The 27,882-nt window shown below is 37.7% G+C and overlaps 1 protein-coding gene across 6 annotated transcripts; it reads right to left on the bottom strand.

Moving 5' to 3' along the window:
- Positions 1-483: 483 nt before the first annotated feature.
- LOC114288962 (5'-AMP-activated protein kinase-like protein) lies at positions 484-17,862 on the bottom strand. 6 transcript variants are annotated; one of them, XM_082891661.1, is made up of 14 exons: positions 17,613-17,862; positions 17,386-17,505; positions 14,971-15,125; positions 14,657-14,878; positions 12,560-12,713; positions 11,923-11,983; positions 11,786-11,836; positions 11,613-11,666; positions 6,521-6,640; positions 3,216-3,340; positions 2,630-2,749; positions 1,398-1,543; positions 1,145-1,213; positions 484-979 (listed from the first exon to the last, which is right to left on the bottom strand). In XM_082891661.1, exons 1-11 carry the CDS (start codon positions 17,765-17,767, stop codon positions 2,644-2,646), a joined length of 1,323 nt encoding a protein of 440 aa, XP_082747787.1. In that variant the 5' UTR covers positions 17,768-17,862; the 3' UTR covers positions 484-979; positions 1,145-1,213; positions 1,398-1,543; positions 2,630-2,643. The 6 variants fall into 6 exon arrangements, with proteins under 6 accessions (XP_082747787.1, XP_082747788.1, XP_082747784.1 ...); XM_082891662.1 differs by having other exon boundaries at positions 14,657-14,875; positions 17,613-17,861; XM_082891658.1 differs by having other exon boundaries at positions 2,698-2,749; positions 17,613-17,860.
- Between the last annotated feature and the right edge of the window lie 10,020 nt (positions 17,863-27,882).

Raw genomic sequence — 27,882 nt, 5'->3', positions numbered from 1 at the left:
AACAGAATAACATGTTATTGTTAAGTCAATTTTGATAGTAATTTTTTTTTTATTTAAAGAATTTCATAGTCAATATGAATGATGTTTGATAATCTTTATAAGAAAATTCTAAAAATATTAATTTTATTAAAAAACCGATATCTAAATCAAAAGTTATATCATTTTATAATTTAAAATACTAAATTAGTTCCAAAGAATATTTTAATAATAGTGGTATTTATTGGACTTTTCAAAAAAAAAATTTAAAACTTATTCTTAATGCATTAAAATTTTATTATGAGGAGGTTTTAACCAAACACCCCTTTTTTATTGCGCTGACATGATAAAAGGATGTTAGAATTTTTTTACCATAGCATATCACATGAAAAAATCATTCATAAATACAAAATCAATTTGCGACTGAATCTTAATTTGAGAAATTCTTTTTAAGAAATCAACATGGTCAAAAATTCCACAAAATGAAGAACTTGCATCATTCATCCATTTCCAAAAAAATTGACATAGCTTTTAAATATCTCTCATGTCATATATGCGAGAAATGCCATCTAAAAATACAAAATTTAACTTATTACATACAATACCCAGCAGCGTACTAGTGTGAACCTAATTTTCCAGTAAAATTTATGTTAAAATAGATACATTACCGGCACCAGGATGCTGGTGCGATGCGACTGTCAGCACTAATTTTCTAGCAGAACGAACCAAGTTATATCTGCAGCAATCAACGGATTTCTTGCCCAAATCACTCTGAAAAAAAGAAAAAAGAAAAAGCAGCAGCAGCAGAACTACCGTCAATTCTTTACACAACCGCTCAGGATAGGGTTAGAGCCCTTGTTTTCAATGTCATAGTGGTAATGTGAAGCCAGAAGCTGCATTATCCTGCATGTTTCATATCTCCTTCACCAACGCACACTCCGCGTTTTGATGTATTCCATTGCAGAGCAATGAAATGGTAAACCAATAAATTATTGTTGTTTTCCTGACCAAATGACAAGAAGGTGATAAATAGGATGTTCAGTTAAGTAGTCACCGTATGTCAAGATTTTACATAGAATCAAGGTACAAGAAAGATTTTCAAAATGAAAATGTGAATTGAATACTGGCTATTATAAGCAAGTGAATATCTGAAATTGAATGCTCTCACCTCCAAAACATGCAGAATCCACAATAAACAGGCCGCACGGTGGATTTGTCAATGCCATAGTCATCAACACTGCAAAAATAAAAAAATAAACCGTCACATTTTGCAGCTTTGTAATGACTAGATTGAATTGTTATTTGATATTCGTTAATCCAAAGTAATTTGACAGACCAAACGGCCATGAAATATGAAATACAAATACTTGAATAAGGATTTTCACTACATTGCAAGTTAATCGAAGTAAATTAACAATTACCTTGGTGGTATGTACATGAAAAAAAAATGTCACTGGTCAAAGCCATATCATCCATTAACACGAAGAATGTTGTTTTGCATAGAACCACTAGTAACTGATTCTCTCTGAGAATCAATCCTCCACTGGCCATCAACAATAAATTTTATCTGAAACAAAATACGATTGATCCATAGATCAGAAAATTATAAATGATGGCTAAACTGAAATGTTCAAATAGTTTTATGATGACAGACTGCATTGTAATATGTGTAGCGAAATCATTACCCTTTTCCAGGACTTCATTTCTACTTCTCATTTGCTTACCACTTCTATTATATATTTGTAAACAAAGACTGAAATTATATTCCTCAGTCCTCACCCAGTAGGTAATGGACTAGAAATTAATTCAAATAAAGGCGGAGAATAAGTGCAAATTTACGTTATTTTTCTTTTATCATTGGATTCTAAGTTATATCATTCAAACTAGTAATGTGTTTCGTGTGTGTCTAAGTGATATACGTGTGTTCCTCAAGTGCTTAAAGTGTGTCCGAATCTAAAATTTTTAAAAATAGGACATGTTTGGATGTTGTGTATGGCAGGTGGTGGAAAGTGTCCGACAAGTGTTGTGTTATGTTGGTTGGGTGTCTGACACTGTTCGACACAACACGACCCCTTCTTGGAAGTGTTGGTGTTTCTTTGGGCCCAATAATGCATATCAAACTCTTGACATGCAATCTCGTTTTACATGTGGAGGTACAAAGACACATACATAAAAAGAAATATAATGCAAACAGAGAACAAATGCAAACGGAAGACTTTAACTCAAGAATCCCCCAGCCAAAGCTCTGATACCATGTTAGATCAACACTAGCCCCAAAAGATTAAGCTATTAGAAAATGAATCCAACAATGCATATCAAGCTATCCAACACACACAAACAAACAAAATAGGAAACACACCAAATGAAGATAAGACCTCTTAGAACCAAGCCCTAATGCCATGTTAGACAACTAGTTGCTTCAAATGATTAAGTTAATAGAAAACGAGATCAACTATGTATATTAAAGCCACAAAACCCACGTCATGACCAATTATAGCCACGACATCACCTTCCACATTGACAACTATCCAAGGAAAAAGCCTAGTAAGTTGGTTTATGATATCCTGGCTGGTACACTGGTGCTGAATTTCAGAGATCACTACAAGTTGATTTTCCAGAACATTGATTGTGGGTTTGCACTTTGTTAAACTACCTTATGTTTATTGGTTACAAGCCTAAACATTGCTGTAGCATAAAGTAGTTGGTGGCAGATTTCCACACCTCATATGTCCCCGGATAAAGCCACAACACTGTTGTCCAAAGTCTAGATTTCCTGGAAAAAACATGTCATCAAAGTCAACTCTTCTGGAACAAACAGGTAAACAAATAAATGAGCAGTTTTGATTTATAAAATGAATGCATGAAATGGGAAAGTGCAGAATAAGAATGAAAGTGGACAAGTACGATGTCCTCTTGGCTCTGAGCATACATGCACAAGTGTCATATAGAGTGTCCAGTCATCATTATCATCATTCAAGAAGCCAGACCGATTACTTGAGGCAAAAGTTTGGAACCATATAGTTTTAGTATGACATCTGGCTGGCTAATTATCCAGGATCAGAGGGGACATGAAAAAGTCTCCAAATAAATGGAAGGACATAAGTATACATTAATAATAATGACATACCTAATACAAAATATAAATCAAAATCTTTTTCCAATGAGAAAATAAGAACTATAGACCACAATTATTGGACATCAAGGAAAACAGAGGGATAGGTTTACTGAAAGAAAAGAACCTTGATCCAATAGCGTCTAAGATACTTGATGATGGCTGTGGGTCCATTGTAATCCGATGATGCCAACCATTAAAGCTTCCTGCCAACTCTACAGCTTCACCATCCCCCCGGTACTGAACCTCAACCTAATAAATTCAGAAGAATTTGTTTCACTCAATTGAAGCTATCAATCCAAAGCAAAAAGTCTAGACAGAACACTAGCCACAGCATTTAGCACACAGGTGATGAAAAGCTCAACAATATATATATATATATATAGAGAGAGAGAGAGAGATGGAATAACTTATTCTAATGTAATGGCCTCCCCGTCTACCCCCGGGAAGTAGCGCAAAGGCCAAAATCGTTTTGGTTTGGTCATAATTTGTTTTAATACCTCTATCCTACCAACAGTTGAATCAATGAGCTCTCACTCAAATCAGCTTGAAAAATCTTCAACTAGAGCGGCTCTCATCAATTAGAGCAGCTCTAAGTTTGTAACTTACAAAACTTTTAAATCCAAATCTGATAATTATTTTACTTGAGTTCCAACCAGTTTTGCCTTATAAAGACTAACTGGTGCAGAACCAGTGGGGAAACAGAAAATGTTCAAAATTAGGCATCTTGGATTTTATTTAGCCAAAAAGAAGCTTATTCTGGTATTGTTTTAAGAACTCTACAACCAACCTATTGCACATCATGGTTCTAACCCCTTCAAAGTAAACATCTCAAGTTGTTAAGGACTTCTAATGTCTTCTAACAGTATGAAAGTGCCCTCCCCCGGTGTGACACCCCTGTTCCGTAGTATGTTAATTGGTCCTTAACATGATGTGATTATGTATTTTGATATGATTTTGTGTTCCACTATGTGAAAATATGTGGTTTGAAATTTTATCTGTTCATCGTAGGAATATCTGTTTGAGTAGTCTGTTTTGGAAATTTAATTGAGGGCCTTATCGGCCACGGAACCCGAAATTGATTACGCCATTGTGGTTGGCATAATTTTTAGGGCCTACGGTGAAATTTAATTGAAATTTGATTCTGGTCAATTTAAACTGATTAAATTGAGAAATTAAGTACCCCATTATTTTATATTAAAATATTTGTTAGTGGGGCTTGTTGTATATTTGTATTGCACTCTCCTTTAGCTCTCTTAAAACTCAAAATCTGAGTTAGACAATTGAGAGTGAGAGAGAGGCCGGCCATGGAGAGAAAAAGGGAGAGATTTGTGTAATTTGGGCTCAAGACTTGGGAATTTGAAGATCTAGCTCAAGATTTGGCTAGGGCTTGAGTGTTGAAGCTCTTAGGTAAGTGATTTCATGAACTCTTACTTGTAATTTGTAAGTTCAAGGGTTGTTTGTGATCAAGAACATGTAATGAGTTGATTTTTGTTGAGATTGAAGTCTTAGAACTCATGCATGTAAGAAATTACTTTGAATTTGCATGTTTGAGCTTGAAACACATGATTCATGTGGAGTTTTGGGTAAAGCTCATATTGTAGTCACCATTTGTACCATCTAAGTTGAGAATGATGAGCATCTCCCACATGCATGTACAAATCATGGGAGTATAAGTCTTGAATGTTGAATTTGAGCATGTTGATGATGGGTTTGAGACAATTTGGGACATGCATGTAGATAATTCATGTAATTGAGCTTCCTAATGTTGTAATCTGCATTAGTAGCATGTTAGCATGTGTAAATGTGTAATTTGAACCATTGCATGCAAGAAATGTAGATGGAAAACTGATTTGGAGCTCAAGAACACGATCTGGGAAACCCAGATTTTTGAGGTCCGCTCGAGCGGGGTAATGGCCGCTCGAGCGGGAAAATCGTGCTCCCAGCATTTTTGCAGAGTTGGATGCCCGCTCGAGCGGGACATTTCACGCTCGAGCGTGGATTTTTGTAGACGGACCTTCAGCTCGAGCGCATCTTTTGTGCAACCAGTACCTTGCAGGCCTTAAGGGTCCGCTCGAGCGGAGAATCTTACGCTCGAGCGGGGACCCTGTTTCCTGGAATTTTGTTCATGCATTCTGTGATTCGTTTTCCGTTCTCTTTCACTTGTAAGCACTCCTAGGCATGTGTTGAGCATTGTAAATGAGTTAATGAGATAAGAACAAAGCCTAAAGAGGAATATGTGAATTAAAGAACGGATTGAACTGTTAGTGACCCTTTTGTATTCATGAAATGTGTAGGGTCAAGCTCCAGGGCGCATCCACAAGCCGATCACTGTGAGTAATATCAATATCTGAAAACTTGTCAATGTCCAATTGTTATTCCCCTATAAATATTATGAGTTGTTAATTGGGATTGTGGACAAAAGTTTGACATGAATGAATGGGCCAAAGGCCGTTTGACATGAACGAATGGGCCAAAGGCCGTTTGACATGAACGAATGGGCCAAAGGCCGTTTGACATGAACGAATGGGCCAAAGGCCGTTTGACATGAATGAATGGGCCAAAGGCCGTTTGACATGAATGAATGGGCCGAAGGCCGTTTTGCCATGAATGGAAACCCGGATGGGCCAAAGGCCAGAATGTTTGGAACTACAGTTACTTGACTTGCATTTCGTATAGTTATATATATATTTTGCTGTTAAACAGAAGTATGAATTGGGCCCAAGGCCGTTTGGAGCATGTTGTTCTACATATTGTTATGTAACTGTTATATTTGATATTATTCACTGGGCTATCGCTCACGCTCATTCATGTATTTGTAGGTGAGCCAAGGGAAGTCCAAACCCAGCCCCAGTGAAGTCTGCTAGGAACAACAGGAGTTTTGGGAGAGTCAGCCTTGTGCCTCGCGCATGAGACCATCCTTGCCCTTTTACTATGTACCTATGTTTTGTCTTGTTGGCAAGGACCCAGTGCATGTCTGTACATAGTCTGTTATAGGTTGACTCGTTTTGGACGATCCTGTCTGTAATGAATTTTGTGAAGCTGTACTTTTGATGTGAGTTATTAACGTATTTGAGTATGGTTTGTTTGATGTGCATATAAGCACGGCTCTATGGACAAAGTTTTTAATTTTGCTTCCGTTTGGCCCCCATTAACTCTGTTAAAATACGTTTAGAACAGTTTGAGGCCGTAGGTAATCTCATGATTACTGGCCGGTTACGTCCTTAACCCACGGGGGCGGGTTCGGGTCGTGACACCCGGTTAGCAGAAGTAACAATAAGTAATAGCCCTTTAGATCTACTTGTCTATTGGTAAAATATAGAAGTTGACAACCTGGGCTATCCAGTCAACAACCTACCATTGGCTGGATGCTTGAACTGCATCAGTTAACAAAAACATGAAAAGTTACAAGTAGAAGAGTACAGGTGGTACCTCCTCCAATCCAGAAAGGCTTTCTTCTGCAGCATGTAATTCTGCATCTTTCTCCATGATAAGTTCCTGCGCTTTGCTGATCTCTGTTTCTGCCTTAGTTTGCAAAATAGACAAAGCGTGCTGAAGGAGAGAGGGAGGGATGTTAACACAGAAAAAAATAAATGGCTGAAGGGAGGAACAAAATGATATTAACATGAAATAATCTTTCCAACAAATTATTGGACATGAAAATGCACTCTTACAAATTGTGAACTTCTCAGTGTACATTAAATACAGTTAAAAGCTGGAAGTAGAAGTATAACACTGGATCACAAATAATAAAATAGGGATATATAAAGTCAAATTAGTTGCCAAAAAGATTATTAAAAGAGAAAAAAATGTGAAAATCATAGAACCAAACTTTTCTATATGATCAAGTTATTTGTGTTTGCATGATCTCCATGTCAGTTGGGGGAAAAACAGTAGGAAAGAAGTGGGTGGTTCTAAAGGGGATTAGTATCGACCAGCAGGTGGGTAATACTTTAGGATTCAGTTTGCCTCAAAATTTGAGAGACGCAATAGATGTGTCCGAGTGGGTTATGAAGAGAATTAAGGGACTCGACAAATTTATCAGGATTTCAGGTGAGGGATTTGAGAATGATGCTTCAGAACTGATGATTGTAATTGAGGCGAGGCCAAAATTGGATCATAGTTCTGCTAGGAGTGGGAGAAGCATAGTGAGAAATGGAAGGGAGTCAAGGAGCTTGATTATTATTAACCTCTCTTTCGATCAATTTTTGGACTTCATATGGCTTTTGGACACTCATGGAAGTGTATATGGTTTTTTGTCGAGTTTTTTGTGCGTTATTCTCCTTTGTATATGGGTGGCATTCCCTTAATGCCCTCTTTTAATGAAATTTTACTTTTCTATGTAGAAAAAATGAGGGTAAAGGTAGCGGAGGGATTAGTTGAAGGTTGTCCATGTATTCTTTTTAAGACCCTGTGATTTAGTACGTTGTAGGGAAAGAGAAGACAGACTAAGGCCACAACCCTAACACAAACAGCCACAATCTTTTACTCAATATTAATAATCCAAAATAATACAATTCAAACCTTGGCATTTATAAGCTAAAAACTCTAATCAAAATAGGAAACCAAATCCTATTATTGTTGAAAATTTAATTCCTAATAAAATAAGAAACTAAATATTGCTAATATTCCTAATTAAACTATAAATAAAATAAATAAGCATCAATATTAAAATTAAACTTTTGAACTAAATTAAGGCCTTGTTTGGTGCAACTTATTGTAAGCTAAAAACTGATAATCAGAAAATCAGCTATAAGCAGGTCATTTAAGCTACAACAAACACCCAATAAATCTCTATGGTGTATACACATTCTGTATTTTATTTTTTTAGTCTCCATGGAGGATTGAGCTCATTTAGGAGTTTCTTCTCGGTACCTCCTCTAATCTAAGGAAAGAAAGAAAGAAATCTACGTTGCCCAAAATTAAAATGAAGGGCTTTGACCTTGAAATTTACAAACTTATGGGATAATTAGTTATTGCAGTTTTGGTTAGAGATCTAGGGGAGAGTAAAACTATGGGAGGAACAGTCTGTCAGGATATTTAATGCAACTAGAATTGTTCTTGCAATATATTTGAAATAACTAGTTTCACCTTGTTATTTCAAATCCACTCATAATAAAGTTCTCAGTTCCATCCATATATTTTACTGCAATCAAAAGTAATAAGTTTACAATCTATAAATATAAGATATGCTCTCCACAAAACTAAATTCAAATTCATTCAGTTTAAATCCATATATCCAAAACCAAATGCACAATAAATAGTAGTCAATTGTTTCTCTAACAGCATTTTAATAGTCTTTTATATCTTCAAATGCATGCAGAAAAATATATATATATATATACTGTAAGAATTGATGTATTATTGATTGATATGTTGATGTATTACAAGATTGATTAATTACAATTCCTATACAATCTATATATAGAAGAAAATGTGGTAGTAGGTGTAGTGGAGGTGATAGTGGGTTAGGTGAAGTGGAGTGTGTGGTGAAGTGGAGATAGGTGAAGTGGAGTGTGTAGTGGAGTAGGTGAAGGTAAAGATGGGAAATTCTAACAGCCCCCCGCAAACTCAAGGAGGAGAGAAACTAACCAACTTGAGTTTGGAGAGAGTAACAAAACAAGAAAATACATAAAAATAAAAAAGGATAGGAGACACTGTATGGTCGTGTCAGACCATTGGTGAAGACACTGGATGGTGGTGTCATAACGTTGTAGAAGACAGTTTATGGGGTCATGTCGGACCGTTGTAGAAGACAGTTTATGGGGTCATGTCGGACCGTTGTAGCAGACAATGTTGTGACAGTTGTTGTGACAGTTTACGGAGTCTTGCTGGACCCTTGTAGAAACTAACCGGAATCAATGTCGGGACAGTTTACAAAGTCTTGTCGGACCCTTGTAGAAACTAACCGGAATCAATGTCGGGACAGTTTACAGAGTCTTGTCGGACCCTTGTAGAAACTAACCGGAATCTATGTCGGGACAGTTTACAGAGTCTTGTCGGACCCATAAAGGAGCTAACCGGAATCAATGTCGGGACAGTTTACAGAGTCTTGTCGGACCCTTGTAGAAACTAACCGGAATCTATGTCGGGACAGTTTATAGAGTCTTGTCGGACCCATAAAGGAGCTAACCGGAATCAATGTCGGGACAGTTTACAGAGTCTTGTCGGACCCCTTAAAAAGTCGCACCCTCAAAAGGTGTGCCCAAAGTTGTCAAAAAGGCGTGCCATCAAAAGGCGTGCCCAATTCATCAAAAGGTGTGCCATCAAAAGGCGTGTCCATTTTATCAAAAGATGTGCCCTGAAAAGGCGTGCCAGTGTGTCGGGCGGCAAGAGGCGCGCGATGCGCGTGGCTGGCCCTGGCTATTTAAAACAAGGTTGAGGCGAAGGCTGTGCATACTAGTCTGAAACCTCTGAACGCTCGGAGAGCTTGTCTCTGCAAATCTTGAAACACCCGGTAACCAACCTTTCTCTGAAACACTTAGCAACCCAAAAACATGGCCTCTTCTTCCCGTCCAGCTACCCAGAACCTGCTCACGCTCTTTCCAGAACTGAACGAGCCCACAAGAGAAATAACTGGTGCGGTGGCCAGTGAACCTCAACCAAACACCTCTGGTTTTGCTCCATTGAACTTTCCGATGCGGTCGGTGGAGCAAAAAATGGCGGTGCAAACTGATATTGAGGCTAATCAGTATACTCTGAAGGCATGTGTGGAAAGCATGACGGCGGTCACAAATTTGTCGAACCGGCTACAGAGTAGGACAAATGAGGTGCAGCATTTAAATTCCCAGCTGGCTCTGCTCCAACGCATGTATAAGGATGCGCGAGCAGAGATAAGCGTGCTAAAGACGGAAAACAAGGAGCTGAAGCGGAAGGCCACCGTGATGTTCCGATTTGGAGGTCCACCATACGCTGTAGTGGAGGAGCAGGGAGGAGGCAACTTGCTTGGTGGTCTAGGAAGCACGGAGGCAACACCGTCAAGGGTCGCCCAGGACGGAGGCAAGAAGAAAAGACCGGCGGCAGAGTAGAGAAGTGAGGTCGGTGGGTGGCCGTCTGCAGAAAAGAAAAACAAATCTTTTGGTGTTGTTGTTGTTTTTTTTTTTTTTTTTTTTTTTTTTTTTTTTGTGTGTGTGTGTGTGTGTGTGTGTAAAATTGTGATCGGGGTTGATCCCTGAGATGAATAAATTATGGTTTGGTGTGCAAAGCTATATGGTATGAATGGAATTTGAAAAAGATTAAAAATAATGTGAAAGAAAACTAAAGAAAGAAATAATAAAAATATATTTGAAATCAAAATGAAAGATGGGGAAATAAGGAAAGTGGTTTGGAGAAAATAAATAAAAATAATGGATTTTGAAATCAAACGGGGGACTGCGAATAACACCAAACAACCCCTCAAACACCTCCCTGGGTTGTGTGTTGAGTTTCTGTTGGAACTGGAACTGGAACTGACGGTTCTGATGATGATACTTGAACAACCTCCACATCCTTATGAGCTGTTTGTGAAGACTGAGATGAAGAAACTGCAGCCGGTACAGACTGCAACAACTGACCTGGGGTTACAAGTAAAGGTGTTGGTGTTTCAGTCTGACTTGAACTGGATGTCCCAAGACTCCCAACAATAGAGGATATGGGTTGAGATATGGTTTGATATGGCAAAGTTGGACCAGAGATTGCATTAGTCTTGTTGGAGATTGGTGGTATAACAGCATTTGTATCTGGATTTGATGTAACCAAAGGAGAAAGAGAAGGCAAGTTAGCATTTAGAGTTGCTGTAGGGAGGGCAGCACTAGGAGCCTTGTTTGTGATTGAACTAGGTAATGCTTCAGGAGCTAGTGTGATAGAAGGTGCAGGAGGAAGCATTGATGGCAAAGTTGATGCCGGAAAAGATGTAGGTGCCAAGTTGAGGGAATTGGTAGTAACAGGAAGCAGAGGAGAAGGATATTCTGGTAAGTTTGAACCAGGCAAGTTAGATGCTCCAGTTGGAAATGGGGCATTGAATCCAGAATACTGCATCGGCTGCTGCATGGAAGGAGGCATTGATAGCCCAGGTGGTGGCCTAAGCAAAGTTTGCTGGTGCAACTGAGGGAGTGAAGGCCTGAACAGGTGCAGAAGATTTAACCTGTAAATCCTTCTGTCCATCACGTGAAGGCTGCGGCAATAGCAATATTGGTGGTTATTGGCGGTGATTGGAGAGGAGGTATGTGTTGGAGGTTTCAATTGGTTGAGGTCTGGCGGGCGGTTAAGGCAAAGTTGCCGCCCGCCAGAAGGCGAAGAGCACCAAGAGCTTAACCTATAGCTCTGATACCATGTAAGAATTGATGTATTATTGATTGATATGTTATACACTGCTGGAACAAGAGGGGGAAGTACTAAAAACAATTTTATAATGAAATAAATTTTCAAGTTTCCAAACCTTTGCATGTATTCTGTTTTGTACCATGCCAGAAACAGAAAGCAAAGTGAATTTAGATTGAAATTACACTGAGCGATATTACATACAATGATATAATGTCACGATTACCTTTTCCTTCTCAACCTGTTCCTTCAAACGAGACAATTCCAGCTCCTTCTGATGCTAAGCAGTAAGCAGATCAAATAACAATATCAAGCATTTAATTATTCAAATAATAAATCAATTATAGATTTCTGGACATAGGAAGCCATTTAAGGTAAGTAGGCTACAAAAATTAGTACCAGCATGAACTTGAGATGATCAACTTCAGTTTGGTTTTCCATTTTTATGGTCTGTCTTACAAAAGGCAAGATACTTAAAGGTTAGGACAAGCAATTAATGAAAATCTTGATAATTAAATACAGTATGTCATGGTGACCTCAACATCCAGATCCTCATGATCACCACTGAATAGTCGTTCACTTGAAAAATAATCATTCCTACAGATAATTCCAAAAACAAAGAAATATACTTAAATAAAATGGGGGGGGGGGGGGGGGGGGGAAATTTAAACGAGGAGAGAAACAAATCGAAATTTGAACGAAAAATAAAGGGCATTTTTTTTTGGGGGGGGGAGGGGGGGGGGAGAGGATGGAGGAATGTATTAAGGTAGTCAAGAAGATACAGAAAGTGGGGAAGAGGAGAAAAACTGGGAATATAAAAAAAAAATTCTTCTTTCACGCCATCTTCTTGGTTATCAAGCAAAGCATTTTCTAGTTCAAGAAGAATTTATTTTATTGACATCAGGCTTCCATTCCAGTCATAATGTTGACATGTCCTTGTAAGGAAACAAGAAAAAAAAAAAATTGTTATACAAAAAGTTAATTTGTAAGAAATTGGAAATTTATCTCGATCAGCTTACATTAAAAGTTGATCCTCACTTAACAGCAAGTAAAATGCCACCAGGACATTCACCATCAATTATCAAGACATGGAACTAAGTTACATGACCAAGGAAAGAAATAAAAACTGCAGATTTGGAAATTTGTGCAAATGTGGAAAGTACTATTGCTAACCTTGAGGTGTTTTTCCCTGATGTATGAAGTACAACTTGCTTCAATGGTGATACATCTTGACCAAAAGAACTCAATTCTTTTGTTACATCCTCTGACTCAACGAACTTCTTGCCATTGTTAGCGGCAATCTCATTTAAAATGCCAAAGCCATCATCTGAGCAAAAGCAGCTGCACCTACTCAACTTTAACATTTTGAAAGTACCAAGACATAACTAAATACAATTTACACAATAGTTAGGATGCATATATATTAGACTAGAAGAATAGTGGCGATGTTAAATCCGATAGTGATGGGGTACAGACTAAATGTGATTCCCTTGTAATCTCTGCCAGTTGTTCTACTCTGTTTGTAAGAAATGTGCAGGTCATGTGGACAAATCTTTGTGTTCATATTTGCAAGACATTATCCTCCATGCATTAGCATTCTGCTTTAGTCTTCACTTTTTTCTGTTTTTATTTTGTTGGTAGATGAAACAAAAGGCAGGTAATCTGCTCTAATTTGCTTGCTGGCCTTCTCTTCCTTTTTTCCCTTTTCGAATTTCCCAAGCAGATGATTTCCATCAGATATTCCTCATGGTTCCCAAGCAGATGGTTTGTTGTGGACCTTATGAAAGTTAACTTTGGAAAAGCTGGTTTGAGGAACTGGTAGAGGTCCTAGAGGAATACCAAATTCAGATGTTGATACTACAGCTGGGTGGCACAAAACCTCATGATTGTTTAAAATCCTTCTAATATCAAAATCCAATAACTGCTTTTCATTTCAATGCCATTGAACCAAACAAAGTGGGATTCTAACTTAAAAACACTATGCCAAATGGATTCACCTGCAGTTTAACCTATAATTTGCAGATAAACATTATGTTTGTCATCACTTGGACTGCAATTTATACAAATTACACTATAGAATTTTGGGCTTCATGTGCTTAAAAAGCCTATTCAAACTAAATTGCCAACAAAGCCAGTTATCCCAACCCAATTGCTTGGAAACCAAGCTTTAGCTTAAACGTAACCCAAAGCTCGATTAGATTATAGACCTATCAACATAGATTATTATCATCCAAAGCGAATTATAAAAATATTTGCTAATGAATAGTGAACATTTTTTTAGATTTTATTTTGGAACTGAGTGTGTGCAATGAAAAACTTAGGAAAACAAACCCCAATTTTTTGTAATAAAAAATTGAAGCAGTTGAGAGAGACTGAGGAACAAAAAACTGGAGCAGTTGCTAAAATTTGGAAGACACGGGAGCTATTTAAAGGTGAATCTTTGACTAACAAGGCAATGACTTGGATCACATGTTGGAACCTATTCCAAGTTCCACTTTTTTTTCATTTTTTTTTTTTTTCTTTCAGAAGCTAATATTTGGAAACCATAGAGCACACAACCACCACTTCGTTTTTACTTGCTGTGTATAACTGCAGCCAGTGGTCCACCAATCAACAAGTACAACATTGCAATCATTGAATTGTCACTCTAAATCCTCAAACATTCACAAAGTACACATTGGAACTTCAACATTACAATTGCAGTAGCATGGCTATATTATTCCACATCATTCAACATCTATATATAGTACAACGAGAGAACACCAGTTTGGTGTGTACCCCTCTGTTGAAGATCTGTCAATTTCTAAATTTTCCAAAGAAAAAAAAAAAAAAAAAAAAAAAAAAAAACCCCTGTTTTTTAGTAAATTTATTTGAATTGATGCTTTTGTAAAGGGTACTACAAGCATTTTGTAATCAACTATAAATTTAAAAGGATGAGAGAAAGAAATTAGATTCCATAAAAAATACAAATTAAAAAAAAAACTCTGTACTCTTACAGTGCCGCACACGCATAGTGTGTGCTTTCCCTATAGTAATAATAACAAAAATAAAAGAATGATTCTGACCCTACAAATTTGGACATGTGCCAAAACCCCTTTGATCAGCCAATATAGAGAACAACAAATATTGGCTTGCAAGAGGTCCTTTGTATCTTCTGGTATGACGCAACACTAACCCATGTTTGTAGGATATGAAAGGTGTGTCTAAGAATGTTAGTTCAGAAAAACAATTATTGATAAGCAAACGTAAAACCGAAATTTGTCAAGGTACCTTCCATTGCATCTAATTTTCCATTCTGGATAAACTTTGCCACCTTCTCCTGCAAGGATGAATTGGTGGAAGATTCTATAGCCATGCAACTTTTGCTATCAGAGCTAAAAGCATAATCATTATTTTCTCCATTTGCACTATTTAAATCATTTTGCTTGACAGAAACTTCACTCGATGAGGAAGCATCTTCAGTCATATCCCCCACCCTTTCACCTGGACCTGCTAATAATGTATGAGGCCATCAATGAATAACTTATAATTAAATCATTTCAAAATAAGAATTGATAGCCAAAAACTGAGAAACAAATACTAACCTGTTGATTCATGTTCACATTTACCACTTATATCCTGTTTTTCAACCAAGACTTCCTCTGGATCAGACCCCTTTCCGTCAGACTTTGTTGAGATTGCAAGAAGCTCCTTGATAAGTTTATATCCCCTCCGTCTAATAATGTTTGCCAGGTCTTGCCTAAAGAATTTTGGGAAGAAAAAATTCACAAATCAAACTTAAAAGATATTTCTTTAATTAAAAAATTACAATCCATGTTGTCAATATCGTATGATTCACAAGACTAGAGAAATCGATACATGTCACTAAGGCCTCGTTTGTTAACGTTTTCAGTTTCTAGTTTACAAAAAACAAGAAATAGGTTTTCATTTAGTTTTGTAAAAAACAAAAACAAAAAACTTGTTTGGTGTACAAAAATATTTTGAAAACAAATAAAAATAAAAATAGAGAAATATATTTGATGAGTTGCTGGAGTTGGTGGATGGAGATAGAGGATGGATGGATGTGGTGATCAATAGTGGCGCGTGGCCGGAGGTGTCCGCCGGAGTTAGTGATTAGATGTCACCGGAGTTCACGAGGTGGTTGGAAGGATGCCAAAAGGTGGCTAAAGACTACGACGGTGACTACCGACCCACCGAAGAGTCGCTGGGGGTTGGCTGGAGCTCGCTACCCACACGCAGTGGGTGGTGGTTGTCAGTGGCCAGTGGCAATGGCGGCCAAAGGTGGTGGGTGAAAGGAGAAAGTGAAAACTTGGTTTAAAAACAAGTGAAAACACATTTTTGTGTTTTCAAAAATTTTGAAAATTTTGAAATCAAATTTATTTATTTTTTTGAAAATGAAAACAATATACCAAATAAGTTTTTCTTTTTACTTTCCAAAAAAAAAAAAAAAAGTTAACAAAAGACGTTTAATGTATCTTACGTATTAATGATACATGATATATACGTGATGCAATACATACAATACATGACTAGTTGAATTTTCTTTAGCATTTGTTGAGAAAAGTAATTAAACACATTTTTATGAAAATTAATTTTTTTAAAAGGTTCATTTACTCATCAAAAAGACATTGCTAGAAATGGGAACATTTCTTTGTTTTTGCCTACTTTATTCGCAAATATCTGCTTTGCCCGGTATCTAAGTAACATAGACACATTAAAATTTTATGTCTTTACAAATTATTATATGCCATATATATAAATAATTTATTGAAGATAATGAAAAATATGTAACATAACACTAACTATATATATTTTTTAAAAAACAATATATTTCATAACTTACACATCGAGATATTATTCACGTAACAATTATATTCTAAATAAAGTAAGGAAAAACAAACAAACAAAAAAAAAAAAAAAAAAAAAAAACTTAGAACATTGTAATATACGTGATCTATTCATCTAATAAATGTTTCAAAATATATTTCAAGTGTATAAGTTGAGCTATGAATAATATAGAACATTGTTATCATGAAGGGATTCATTATATAGGATGTATTCAAATGGTTCAAAAAATATATCTGAAGTGTCGGTGAAGTGTCCAATATTATGAATTTAACTTTTTTTAATTAAGACACGTTAAAAGAAGTGTCGGATATGCTTTAGAAGCATCCAAAGAGTATGTCGAACATTACATGCTTCCTCCGCAGAACTGTCCGTGCTTCTTAGCCTAGAATTAACTACCAAGTATCTTATGCCACTGACAAGCTCACTTACATGAGAAGAAGCTTCAAGTTTTATATTATTGAGAAAATATTTGAGTAAAAGTAGTAAATTGAATATCAAAACCTAAATACAACTTAATTTTGTTGTTGATAAAAATATATATCGCCTTTTCCAAACTCATAGTCAAGGTTGTCAAAATAGGGATCCTAGGCATCGTGAGAGGGTCTCGTGGATCGAATCGTAGGATCTGATAGAGGATCGTAAGATCCTACTTTCTATTAAAAATAAGGTAAAAAATACAAATTAGAATAATACATATTAAAAATAAGGTGAAAAATCACAAAATCAGCGATCCTGCGTACGATCCTACTGTGATCCTAAAGAATCCCAAACAGCCTAAACCGTGATTTGGTTATTTGCCAATCCGCCAAATGATTTATAATTTTACACTCAAACTGCCCTAACTGAACCACACACACCCCTACAGGAAGTGAGATAAGTCATCTTAGGATTTTCAAAGAATATTAATCTACCCATATAATTAATTTCCTTTATTGACAAAACAAATGTGAAACATGATGAGATTAGGAAACAATATCTAAATCTCTCATGTATTTTAGTCCAGTTTAGTAAACTACTTGTGATTGTCTATTTTCCTTTGTCTGACTTAATTTAATTTTTGTATACTTCAATTCACAAAATTACAAGATAACTAAAAAAAAATAATTAAAAGACCAAATTAGAACCAGAAAATACAAAAACAAAATCAAAACCTTCCATGTAGGGAAAGCTCCTTCATAGAGGGAACATGGCCGTCCGGAAACCCGGCCACAGATAAGAATTCCCGGATATCGTTGCAGAGATCTGCATTGCTCCTCACCTTCCTACTGGCCCTATTGTCACCACAAAATTTCTAACTCCAGTAAGAACAACAAACAATAAGCAAAAATTCAATTATACATATACAACTACCAATTTGAGTAATAGAAAAGAAAAGAACCTGGGTTTCTTGATTGAAGAAGCAAAAATTGTGGGGTTGCTGTGATCGTGACGGTGGATGTGGTGGAGAGTGTGATCTGTGTGGAGAGAATGAAGAGGAAAGAGTTTATGGGAAGAGGGAGAAAAGAAGCTTGGGAAGTGAAACAGTGATGCCATTGGAGAGTAGACTATGAAGCATTGAGAGGTTTGGATTTGGGTTCTTCGAATGATGAAGATTGTTTCGGAGAATGATGTTTCAACTGGAAAATGATTTTCAACTTGCTACTGTTGAAAATTAGGACAAATTGTAATTTACCTCTTCGATTATGAGATATTATCACTTTGGTCCCTTCTAACTAAAGTTTGTTACATTTTACTCCGTTGATCTTTCTGATTTGTTTCAATATCAACCTTTTTATTAACATTTCATGAAAGATGACGGAAAAATAACATGCAAGCCGCCTATACCAATTTTATAATTAAAATACTCATTCAAAAGTTAATTTATTTACATATGTGTAGGATCTTTCATATGAAGAAATATGTTAGGAATTTTTTTTTTTTCTTTTGGTAATCAATAGATGTATTTACACTACAAAAATTACAATTTAACAATCATAGTTTTAACGGATATATAAGTCTAACAATTCAATCCAACAAAAAATCCTATAATTTGAAAGAATATATCAGTCCAGGGATTAACCTAAGAAGAGCCCATAGAGAGAAAAAAAAAATTTAATATAAACAATATTACAAAGTCCCATAATATAAGAAAAATTAACTAAGCCATTCGGTCTAGTGATTGTGTAGCACCCTTTGTGGTCTGAAATTTCGAGTTCAACTCTTATAAAGAGGAGTTTGATATATTTTGTGGTGATTGGTTTATTTCTCCCTTATTATGAGTATCATATGTTATTATTAATGGTTGCTGTGTTTGGCTTGATGGGCTTGGTGGATTAATTTTTAAACTTTGTTGACTTTCTAACTATTATGGATTAGTAGTCTACTTGATCATGTAAATATTTCTCATTGTATAATTACTCTTCTATCTATTGAAATATATAGGGTAAATTACAAATATAATCTCTAAAATTTACTTAAAATACGGATTGCCCTTGTAATTTTAAAAATTATAAATACTCTCTTGTCAGAATTTTTTACTTAATAGAATTAATGCAAAAATGAAATTTCTAACTATGCTTCTATACAATAATAAAATTATCCGAATTATTAATTGAAATATATTTTAGATATCATTAAAAACAGTTAATTGTCTTGATAATTTTTTGACAAAAGAGATAATTTGTTGCAATTAGAAATTTGAAGAGGTGGGATATAACTTTCATAACCATAAGGGATAATGCATATTTTGAGCAAATATCAAGGATGTATTTATAAATTACCTAAATATAAATGTATGAAAAATTATCAATATTTGCATTAGTTAGTATTAAACCCCTAACCTTTTTGGCAAGTGGGTTTGCAGGCTTTTTTGGCTATTTTAGCCATAAAAAACAAAATAGACTATTTTAACCATAACAAACAAAACATCACATCCAACTCATAATCATTACATTCTTCTCTCACAAAAAAACTCAAAAAAGCCAAAAATTCAAAAAGCCCTTCCCAAACCAAGCTTTTAAGCCCAGGCTAAAATAGCCAAAAAAATCAAAAAACCAACCCACTTCCCAAACGGAGGCAAATAAAAATATAAAAGAATGGCTAACTGAGCTATTCTGTATTACATAGACATAAAGTTGCCGTTTAACAAAATAATCTTTAGTTAACATTTTGGAATTGGAATTTTTTTAGCTTAAGATTAAAAAGTTTATTTGGCAAATTTTTTTTAAGTTTTTTGACTTCTGTTAGGGAAAAAATTAAATAATTATAATTTGAATGTGATATTTTGTTTTATTAACTTATTTAACATATTTTATTTTTTATATTTTTTTTAGTCTCAACTAGGATAGCCAAACGAAACCAAAATATCATGTGACTATGTGTACCTCCAACGATATTTTATTATTTATCCATCATTATAATTATTTAATCCATTACTATTGGTTAATCACACAATCAGTTTTTAAACATTTTCTATTAAAAATACTTTAGTTGACAACCCCTTTTTTCTTTATTTGTTATTAATATTCGGATTTTAAACTTTAATTTCATTTTATTTTTACATGTCTTTTTAATTTGGAAATGAAAAACTCATTTTAGGGCAATATTAGACACAGACAAAAAAACATGTGTATGCATTAGGCCCAACCCTAGGCAAATAATGACACCAAAATTTTGTGCCATCTCAATCAAACAATGAACATATAGATAAATCATACTTTTCTCTTAGTTGTACCTGCTAAAATTTTGAATGAGAACTTTTTAACAAAATTTAAGATGGTGTAGGTGTACAAAATAATCTTTTCGTATAATCTTATTAATTAAATTTACACTCCTCCAAACGTCGTCGCTTTACTTCTTGAAAACACAAATGTGAGCTAGTCGGCGGGTGTGTGCTGGATACCTCTCCGATGCCTAAGTCAGCAAATAGACAATAAACAGAAGTCAGCAAATAGACAATAAACAAAAAGCTCTGTCTTTTTTAGAGTAGAAATCGTGATACCTGTACATAAGTTCTACTATGAGCTTTTATAGTTTCTGCCTGGCACATTCCTAGTAGGACTTCAACTCTCTTTAGTAGAGTCCTCCTAAGAATCACAAAGATAATGCCTATCGTTTTACACCGTCCTCACCGCTTAACCAAGTGAGATGGTTCTACCACGGTCTGGTAGCAAAACAACCAAGCTAACACTACCACGATTCACAACAGATTTAACCGCGCTCACTTAGCTTGGTTCTGCCTTGTCCTCATCCAGCTCGGCTCTCTTCTACTTATATCTCAGTTCATAGCACAAAGACCAGGCTACTGGCACACAACCTTGACCAAACTGACGGGATCAAGGACCAGGCTAAGCAAGCCATCACCTCAGCCTATAGCTCAGCCTATTTCCCATCTGGTCCCAGTTCGGCCCATGTTCAAACATAAATTACTCTCTCAATTGCCTCTTAATTCCATCTGCAACACATGATTTGGGATTATTCTTCTCTAGTTGAGCCAAAACATACAAGCCAACCGAACTAAAATAAGTAATTCCACCGGGATTAAAATATTCAGCCCCACCGAGTTGGGTTAGCTCGGTCTTCAGCTCTGTACCTGCCACAACCCGTCTCTTCACGTACCTAACACTATGTCCTGTCTGTGACACATGGCACAAGTTTATTGATTCTTCAAACTGCGATAGCCGTCCCACGTTTATCAAAAAACATTTGAAAAGTCTCGCCGTTTTTATGCCTATTCAAAAGCCATTTTCTAAATTTCACCCCCACTATTCATCTTCTTCTCTTCTTGTGCTTTTGAGACCTACTCCAGCTTCTGCGGTCCAGTCCCTCTCATTTTACTTGCTTTCTCGCTGGCTGGGTTTTGTTCTTACACTTAAACTCGTAAGTTTGTTCAATACCTCTTTCTAATGTTCTTATGTACTCATTTATGTACTTTCATTTTTAATTTACCATATATATGCATGTGTATCCATAACTGAGCATTTAAGCAAATACCATCACCTAAAAAACCACACGCCTGCGCCCAAAAAACTCATAATCCAGATTTTGAACCAACGTCAAACATGATTTTTGATCCAAAATCGTGTTATGACCGAGCTACTAACCTGTTTGCAACCTTCAAGGTTGTATTAGACCGAACTAGGACGCACTGATCACCATCCGTGCTATAAAACAATGAGTTTAGCCTTCGCTATATGACCGAACTATGAAATGGTCCGTAACCATTCGCAGTCGAGCTAGGCTTTCTTTTAAATTGCACTTTTACTTAGCCCGGTCCAGTTGTCTGGGCATAACACTTCTTTATTTCCACTTTGCAGACTTGACTAGGTTGGCCAGGCACACCTTTACATCTTGCCCCTAGACAGCTTTGCTCAATCGAGCCAACCAAAGCCTCAGCTGCGCCGATCAAGGCCACTGTGAACATACCAACAATTTTATAAGTTAACATAAGTAAATACCAGCTCCTAGTGAATTCGCCTGGAGCCATGGCCGAATTCCACCGAGACTACTAAATTCCTAATGGCGTCCATCTCTCTCTAGCTGAGCTAGACACAACACCTTGGGGTAAATCGAGCTTCGTCCCTTTCACCGTGATATTTATCGTAGAAGCCGGGTTTCGGTTCCCTGCTCAACTCATATGCGAATTCCTCAGGCAAACAAAATTATGCCCAACCTAGCTCTCCACCAATACCTATAGAATAATAAATGGCATAGCCGAGCTAAACTGCTGGCTGGGCCTCAACCTTGGATTGGCCGAGCTATTCCATCAATATTCATTTGGTCAAAATGACGACGGTTGTGCAACAACCCTCATTTTAACTTAGTCATACTTGCATACATTTATGTATAATCTTGTTTTGATATGTGCATTTGCAAATCTTGTCTTGTTTTGCTCGAATGATGCTTGCATGCTTTGTTCTTGCCTGGTGTGTTGCTGAGGTTATCTTGAGCCTAGACACCTTGGAACTTTTCCACACTTAGAACTATCTTGGAACCCCATCGGTTGACCTCCATCTTTACCTTGGCATATTGGCCAAGATGTCACCATCTAGGCCGAGGTGCGCGTCGCCTAGGCCGAGATGTTAATATCTAGGCGTTCTAGATCCTTGATCCTTGCATTAGTGATTTTGTTCCTGGAATGGTATGACCTAGACCGAGGTGTGGCACATCTAGGCCAAGGTGTGGCATAGCTTAGTCAAGTGTTGACCTTCCAAGCCGATGTCCTTGCCACTTGCTTGCCGGAGTCTTGTCGTTACTTGCCGGAGTGCTCTTACCGTCTAGCTTGTTGAACACACTTTGTCATGATCTTGTCTTGTCAAGTCAGTTACCTTTTTGAGTAGAGCCAATCAACCGATGTCACGTGTCCCGGCAGAGGGATTAAGTCAGTGACTGTCGAGAGAAACATATCATTTTTGTATCAAATCTTGCTTTTAGAGAGAGGGACTCTAGGAAGAAGGAAGTGAAGCCTTTAGGTAAGAGAGTGAGCTTCCAAGCTTGATCATTGGAGCTTAAACCGTTAGATTCGAGTTTTGAGGTTAGAATCTTAACCTACTCTTGTTGTTCTTATTGATCATCTAGCTGCATTGCACGATCAAACCCGTTCTGCACGTCATGCATTGATTTAAAGTTGGTTTTAGAAAGAGAAAATGGTTTTCATGTGTTCTTGAAGAAAAGCCTCGTTTGATCCGAAAGTTTGCATTAAGGCTCATGTTTTTGTGTTTGTTTTGATAAGATCCTTGAGTATGGGTACCCAAGTCCATGTTTTTGAATTCATAGCATAAAGTCTCAGCTTTTGTAATAGCAAGTTTTGATCGTTGCATTCATCTTCCTCATGTTCATGTTCTTCAAGTTCTTCATGCTCATGTTCTTCATGTTTATCAAGAGGGAAACCCAGATTGTTCCCGACTTCGCTTTTGAATGTTGCCGTCAGGACCACACCTCGGCGAGAAGGTGTGGGACCTCGGCCAAGACCTGGTGGTTGCCCAACATGTTTTCCTGAGATAAGAAACTGTGTTTTGTTTCGATTTGACTTAGTCTTTGAAGAATGTCGAGGTCATTTGCATGCATGCAAGACTTGTTTTGAGAAGTGCATTCAATAGACTTTGCCATGTGTTTGTAGGACTTGGACTTGCCTTGACCCCGACGTTTGCAGAACTATGTGAGTGGTATTTTTAATAAAGCTATGTTATATGTTTTGATAAAGACTTTGCTTTGCTTTGTTTTGAAAGTATTTGTTAAGCATGAATAATTGTCCCTATTTTGTACATCAAGCATTATCTTGTTTTGATGACCTTCTCGGAAAGTCCTTAGTGCCAGGGGACTATAATGCAACTGCACATCTTGTTTCGAAAGTCCCTTGTGCTGGAGGACTCTAAACTTTCGCAGCGCATCTTGTTTTGAAAGTCCCTTGTGCTGGAGGACTCTAAACTTTCGCAGCACATCTTGTCTTGAAAGTCCCTTGTGCTGGAGGACTCTAAACTTTCGCAGTACTCTCGTGTTAAAGGGCTACGGGCCTTTGTAGCATAGGTCCCTTGTGCTAGAGGACTCTAAACTTTGGTAGCACCCTTGTTTGAGATATCTCCCTTGCTTTGTCTTGTTTTGCCACTGACGGTTTACCGCATGGATATGTTAGCCGGAATGTTATCATTTGTAATATGTTGATGCTAGTAAGCATCCCTTGAAGCTTTGAAGATTTGTTAGATGGACGAGATCCATCCCTTGTTATATAAAGTTTTGACTTGTATTGTTTTGAAAGACTTCGGCTATTATTCATGCAAACCCTTTATTATTTATACCATTCACTGAGTATCCAAGCTCACCCTCTCTATATATATGTAGGTGATGAGCAAGAGGGTGTTGACGCCTAGATGTGATTCGCGAGCTTGTTTTGGATTTTTGATTATGTCAGCTTGACTTGTATTTATGTCGGCAGTCTTGAAAATTATGCTTCTCGATTTGTAATACTTGTATTTTGCACACGTCGGCTTGAGAAGACTTTTGATCAAGATGTAAATTGTACTTTGCTTCATTTGTAATTAAGTTGTAACCCATATGAAGATGGTTGTTATTCCACTTGACATACGCACAGCTCTTATGGACTAATCTGGTTTGTATGTATCGCTTCTGTACTTGTGAGCCCCATATATTTATACTCTGTTGTGTGTGGATTTTGAGAGTTGGCCTTTGGTAATCTCAGATTACTGGCCATCACGGCACCAAACTACTAGGGGCGGTTTGGGGTCGTGACAGGTTGGGTGTACTATTTAAAAGTAAGAAGAGGCCGAGAAAAAATTATAAAAGACACACTGGATAAAGACTTAAATGACGACGACTTCCTCTGGGTTTCTGGAAATTTTGAAGACCAAGAAGCCCAGATACCGGGCTACAATATAAACTGGAATAAACGAACTGCTGGTAAGAATGCTCTGGTTCAATTTTAGTTTGCTGATCCAGCTTACTCATTGTGCTAACCCTTCTTTCTTTTGTGCAGACCTAAATCAGCTTAAATCACATTACCCATACGCCAACCAAGACACTCTTCGTGTCGCACTCTGATACCGTCATCGTGGTTGGGCCGAGCTGCTTAACTTCGAACCGTTCTACCGATATAGCGGAAGGAGAAATATGAGGGTGACTGACTTTCTCCTTGAACCATCACCTAAACCAGATCCCACTCTTCCCCAAATCAACCTGATCCCCCCTAACAAAAGAATAAGAAATGGCAAAGAAGAGAGTTGTACGAGCGCTTATCACTGAGTAGGCCCCTAGTGAAGCGCAAACCGGGCTGGAGTCGTCTGGCCAACACTGCAAAACTATGGTCGCCCTTCCAACTGCCAAGGCCTCCACATCTTGGCCGAACAAGCGTACACGAACTGCTTCAACCGAGCCGCAACGCTTGGTTGATGAGGAGGACACCGTGCTTCCTGAAACCACGCTGCCGAGCCCTGAGCCCGTGCAGTTTGACCGAGCAAGCCCATCAGAATGGGCACCAAAAATAACTTACAAAAATCATGCTATATCCATCACAGACTCGGTGGTTGCTGAAAAGGACCACACGCTTGCTTTTAACCTGGCTAAAAGCGTGTGTCTGCCACCAGACATGGAGCACCATGACCACTTAACCGAGCTAAAGGCCATCCGCTCGGCCACTAAGTCAATGGTGTTTGTGAGTGCTCCCATCTATTTGTTTTTCATTTTACACAATCTGTTTGCTCGGTTTTAACATAATCCCTACCTCTCCTTTGTGCAGGCCATGCAGAAAAACCATATTGATCACAAGCATGTGCTAGAGCTTCGTAAGACTGCGCGGTCGGCCGTGGCGAATGCCAGCGACAAGTCGGCCGAGCTACATGAAGCCAAGCAAAGAATGACCGAGCTCGAATCTGAAAACGTACGGCTCACCGAGCTGGTCAACGCGGTAGAAGTGGAAAAGCAAAAGGTGCTAGCCGAAAGGAAAGACCGTTATCTGCGTGAACTGGCCAAGCTCGAAAAGAAGAAAGATGCTGAGATCACCGAGCTAAAAAAGAAAATGGAAAACGCTGAAGACCGTGGCTATAAAGAAGGGGAGGCCACCTATGTCTTGCAGTGTAAAGCTGCGAAGGACATCTTTTTCAAATGTGGATGGAAGGCAGCTGTTACGAAGCTCAGTCAGGGGCAAGAAACTGAGGTCTTCCAGAACTCTCCCGCTCACTTCATTCCAAGTTACATGGCGGACTACGCCAACGCCATTCAATAGAAATTTCTCCAAGAGGGGGAGGAGGATGAAGGATCCCCTGATCCAGACAATGCCCCACCTGCAATCAATGATCACGGTTTCCAAACAACTTGGGTGGAGCTACCGGTGTCAAGTACGGTTGAGGAGGCTCCTGTGACCGACCTACCCGCTGAAACCGGCCTAAGGAGTGGTGAAGCTTGGATTGATCTGGATGCTGACTTGGACAATCTTTTCGCTTAATTTTGTTTTTGATGTTTGCTTTCAATGAAATTATAACCGGGCTCAAGCCCCTCCTCTTGTAATGTACATTTCAAAATGGAATGAAATCCGTTAGTTTTCCCAACTTTTTGTTCGGTTCATGCCCTGTTTTTGTAATTATCTTTCAATCTTAATTGCAAAAAGTTTGAACTCTTTAGCTAAGCCTTACCTAATCCTGCCAACCCTTTTTTGGCCGAGATAGTTATCTTGGTCCAAAAGCCCGGAAAAAATGTTTGTCATACCTGCCAACTTTTTTTAGCCTAGATCCTTATCTTGGCTGAATAAGGGAACTAAATGTTGGTCAATCCTGCCAACCTTCTTCAGCCTAGATCCTTATCTCGGCTGAAGAAGGGAACTAAATGTTGGTCAAACCTGCCAACTTTCTTCAGCCTAGATCCTTATCTCAGTTGAAGAGAGCTAAATATTGGTTAAATCTGCCAACTTTCTTCAGCCTAGATCCTTATCTCGGCTGAAGAGAGTTAAATGTTGGTCAAACCTACTAACTTTCTTCAGCCTAGATCCTTATCTCAACTGAAGAGATCTAAATGTTGGTGCCAACCTTCTTCAGCCTAGATCCTTATCTCGGCTGAAGAGAGCTAAATGTTGGTCAAACCTGCCAACTTTCTTCAGTCTAGATCCTTATCTCGGCTGAAGAAGAGAAAGTGTTTGGCCAATCCTGTCAACCTTCTTGAGGAAAAGGACTGAATGTTGGTCAAACCTGCCAACTTTCTTCAGTCTAGATCCTTATCTTGGCTGAAGAAGAGAAAGTGTTTAGTCAATCCTGTCAACCTTCTTCTGCCTAGTTCCTTATCTTGGTTGAGGAAGAGGACTGAATGTTGGTCAATCCTACACATTTTCTTGATTGCCCCTAGCTGGCAATGACTAAGAATAACTTTTACAGTAAAAAGAATTATGCAGAAAAAACTACTTTCTTTATTTGAAAAAAGAAAAATTACAAGTATTTTAGGGAAAAGTTAAAAATAAAATAGTTTGAGATTGGCAGTGTTCTATGGCTTGGGAATAGCTTTGATGTCTCCATCTTCCAAGTGATATGTCCATTTTCCTACAAAACCAACCACTTTGTATGGTCCTTCCCAGTTAGGTCCTAACTTGCTATCTCCAAGTACCAAAGTGTTGCCCATTACTTTGCACAGTACCCAATCTCCAATCTTGAATTGCCTCGGATGCACTGTTTTGTTATATTTTCTGGATAACTCTTGCTCATATGAGGCAATGTGAACTAATGCTCTTTCCCTTCTCTCTTCTACAAGGTCGAGTTCCAAGGTTATGGCTTTTTTATTTAAGTTTGGGTCAAAATTTTCACTTCTAATAGTGGGGAGGCCTACTTCCAATGGGATTACTACCTTTATGCCATTGGCCAAGGAAAAAGGCGTTTCTCCAGTTGACCGCTGAGGTGTGGTACGGTAAGCCCATAAAACATGAGGAAGTTCCTCAGCCCACTTGCCTTTTGCTCTCTCCAACCAGTTCTTCAAACCATCTAGGACAACTTTGTTGGAGGCTTCCGCCTGGCCATTTGCTTGAGGGTATGCTGGTGTAAAGTTGTAGAAATCTATCTTGTACTCTTCGCAAAAGCCCCTGAAGATTTTGCCATCAAACTGAGTGCCATTTTCAGATATTAGAGCCTTAGGTATGTCGAATCGAGCGATGATGTTCTGCCAGATGAACTTTTTAACGCCTT

Source organism: Camellia sinensis, chromosome 10, assembly GCF_055761805.1.
Source record: "Camellia sinensis isolate YWXY chromosome 10, ASM5576180v1, whole genome shotgun sequence".
NCBI classification, from domain to species: domain Eukaryota; kingdom Viridiplantae; phylum Streptophyta; class Magnoliopsida; order Ericales; family Theaceae; genus Camellia; species Camellia sinensis.
The sequence above is the reverse complement of the archived record's forward strand: the minus strand, read 5'-3'. Positions and strand labels throughout refer to the sequence as shown.

Coding starts and splice junctions, on each gene's coding strand:
- LOC114288962 (XM_082891658.1), bottom strand. CDS start 17,767: ATGGCATCACTGTTTCACTTCCCAAGCTTCTTTTCTCCCTCTTCCCAT. Junction 14,879..14,970: donor ATGTGAACATGAATCAACAG/GTTAGTATTTGT, acceptor ATACATTATTAG/CAGGTCCAGGTGAAAGGGTG. Junction 11,667..11,785: donor ATCATCTCAAGTTCATGCTG/GTACTAATTTTT, acceptor CTTACTGCTTAG/CATCAGAAGGAGCTGGAATT.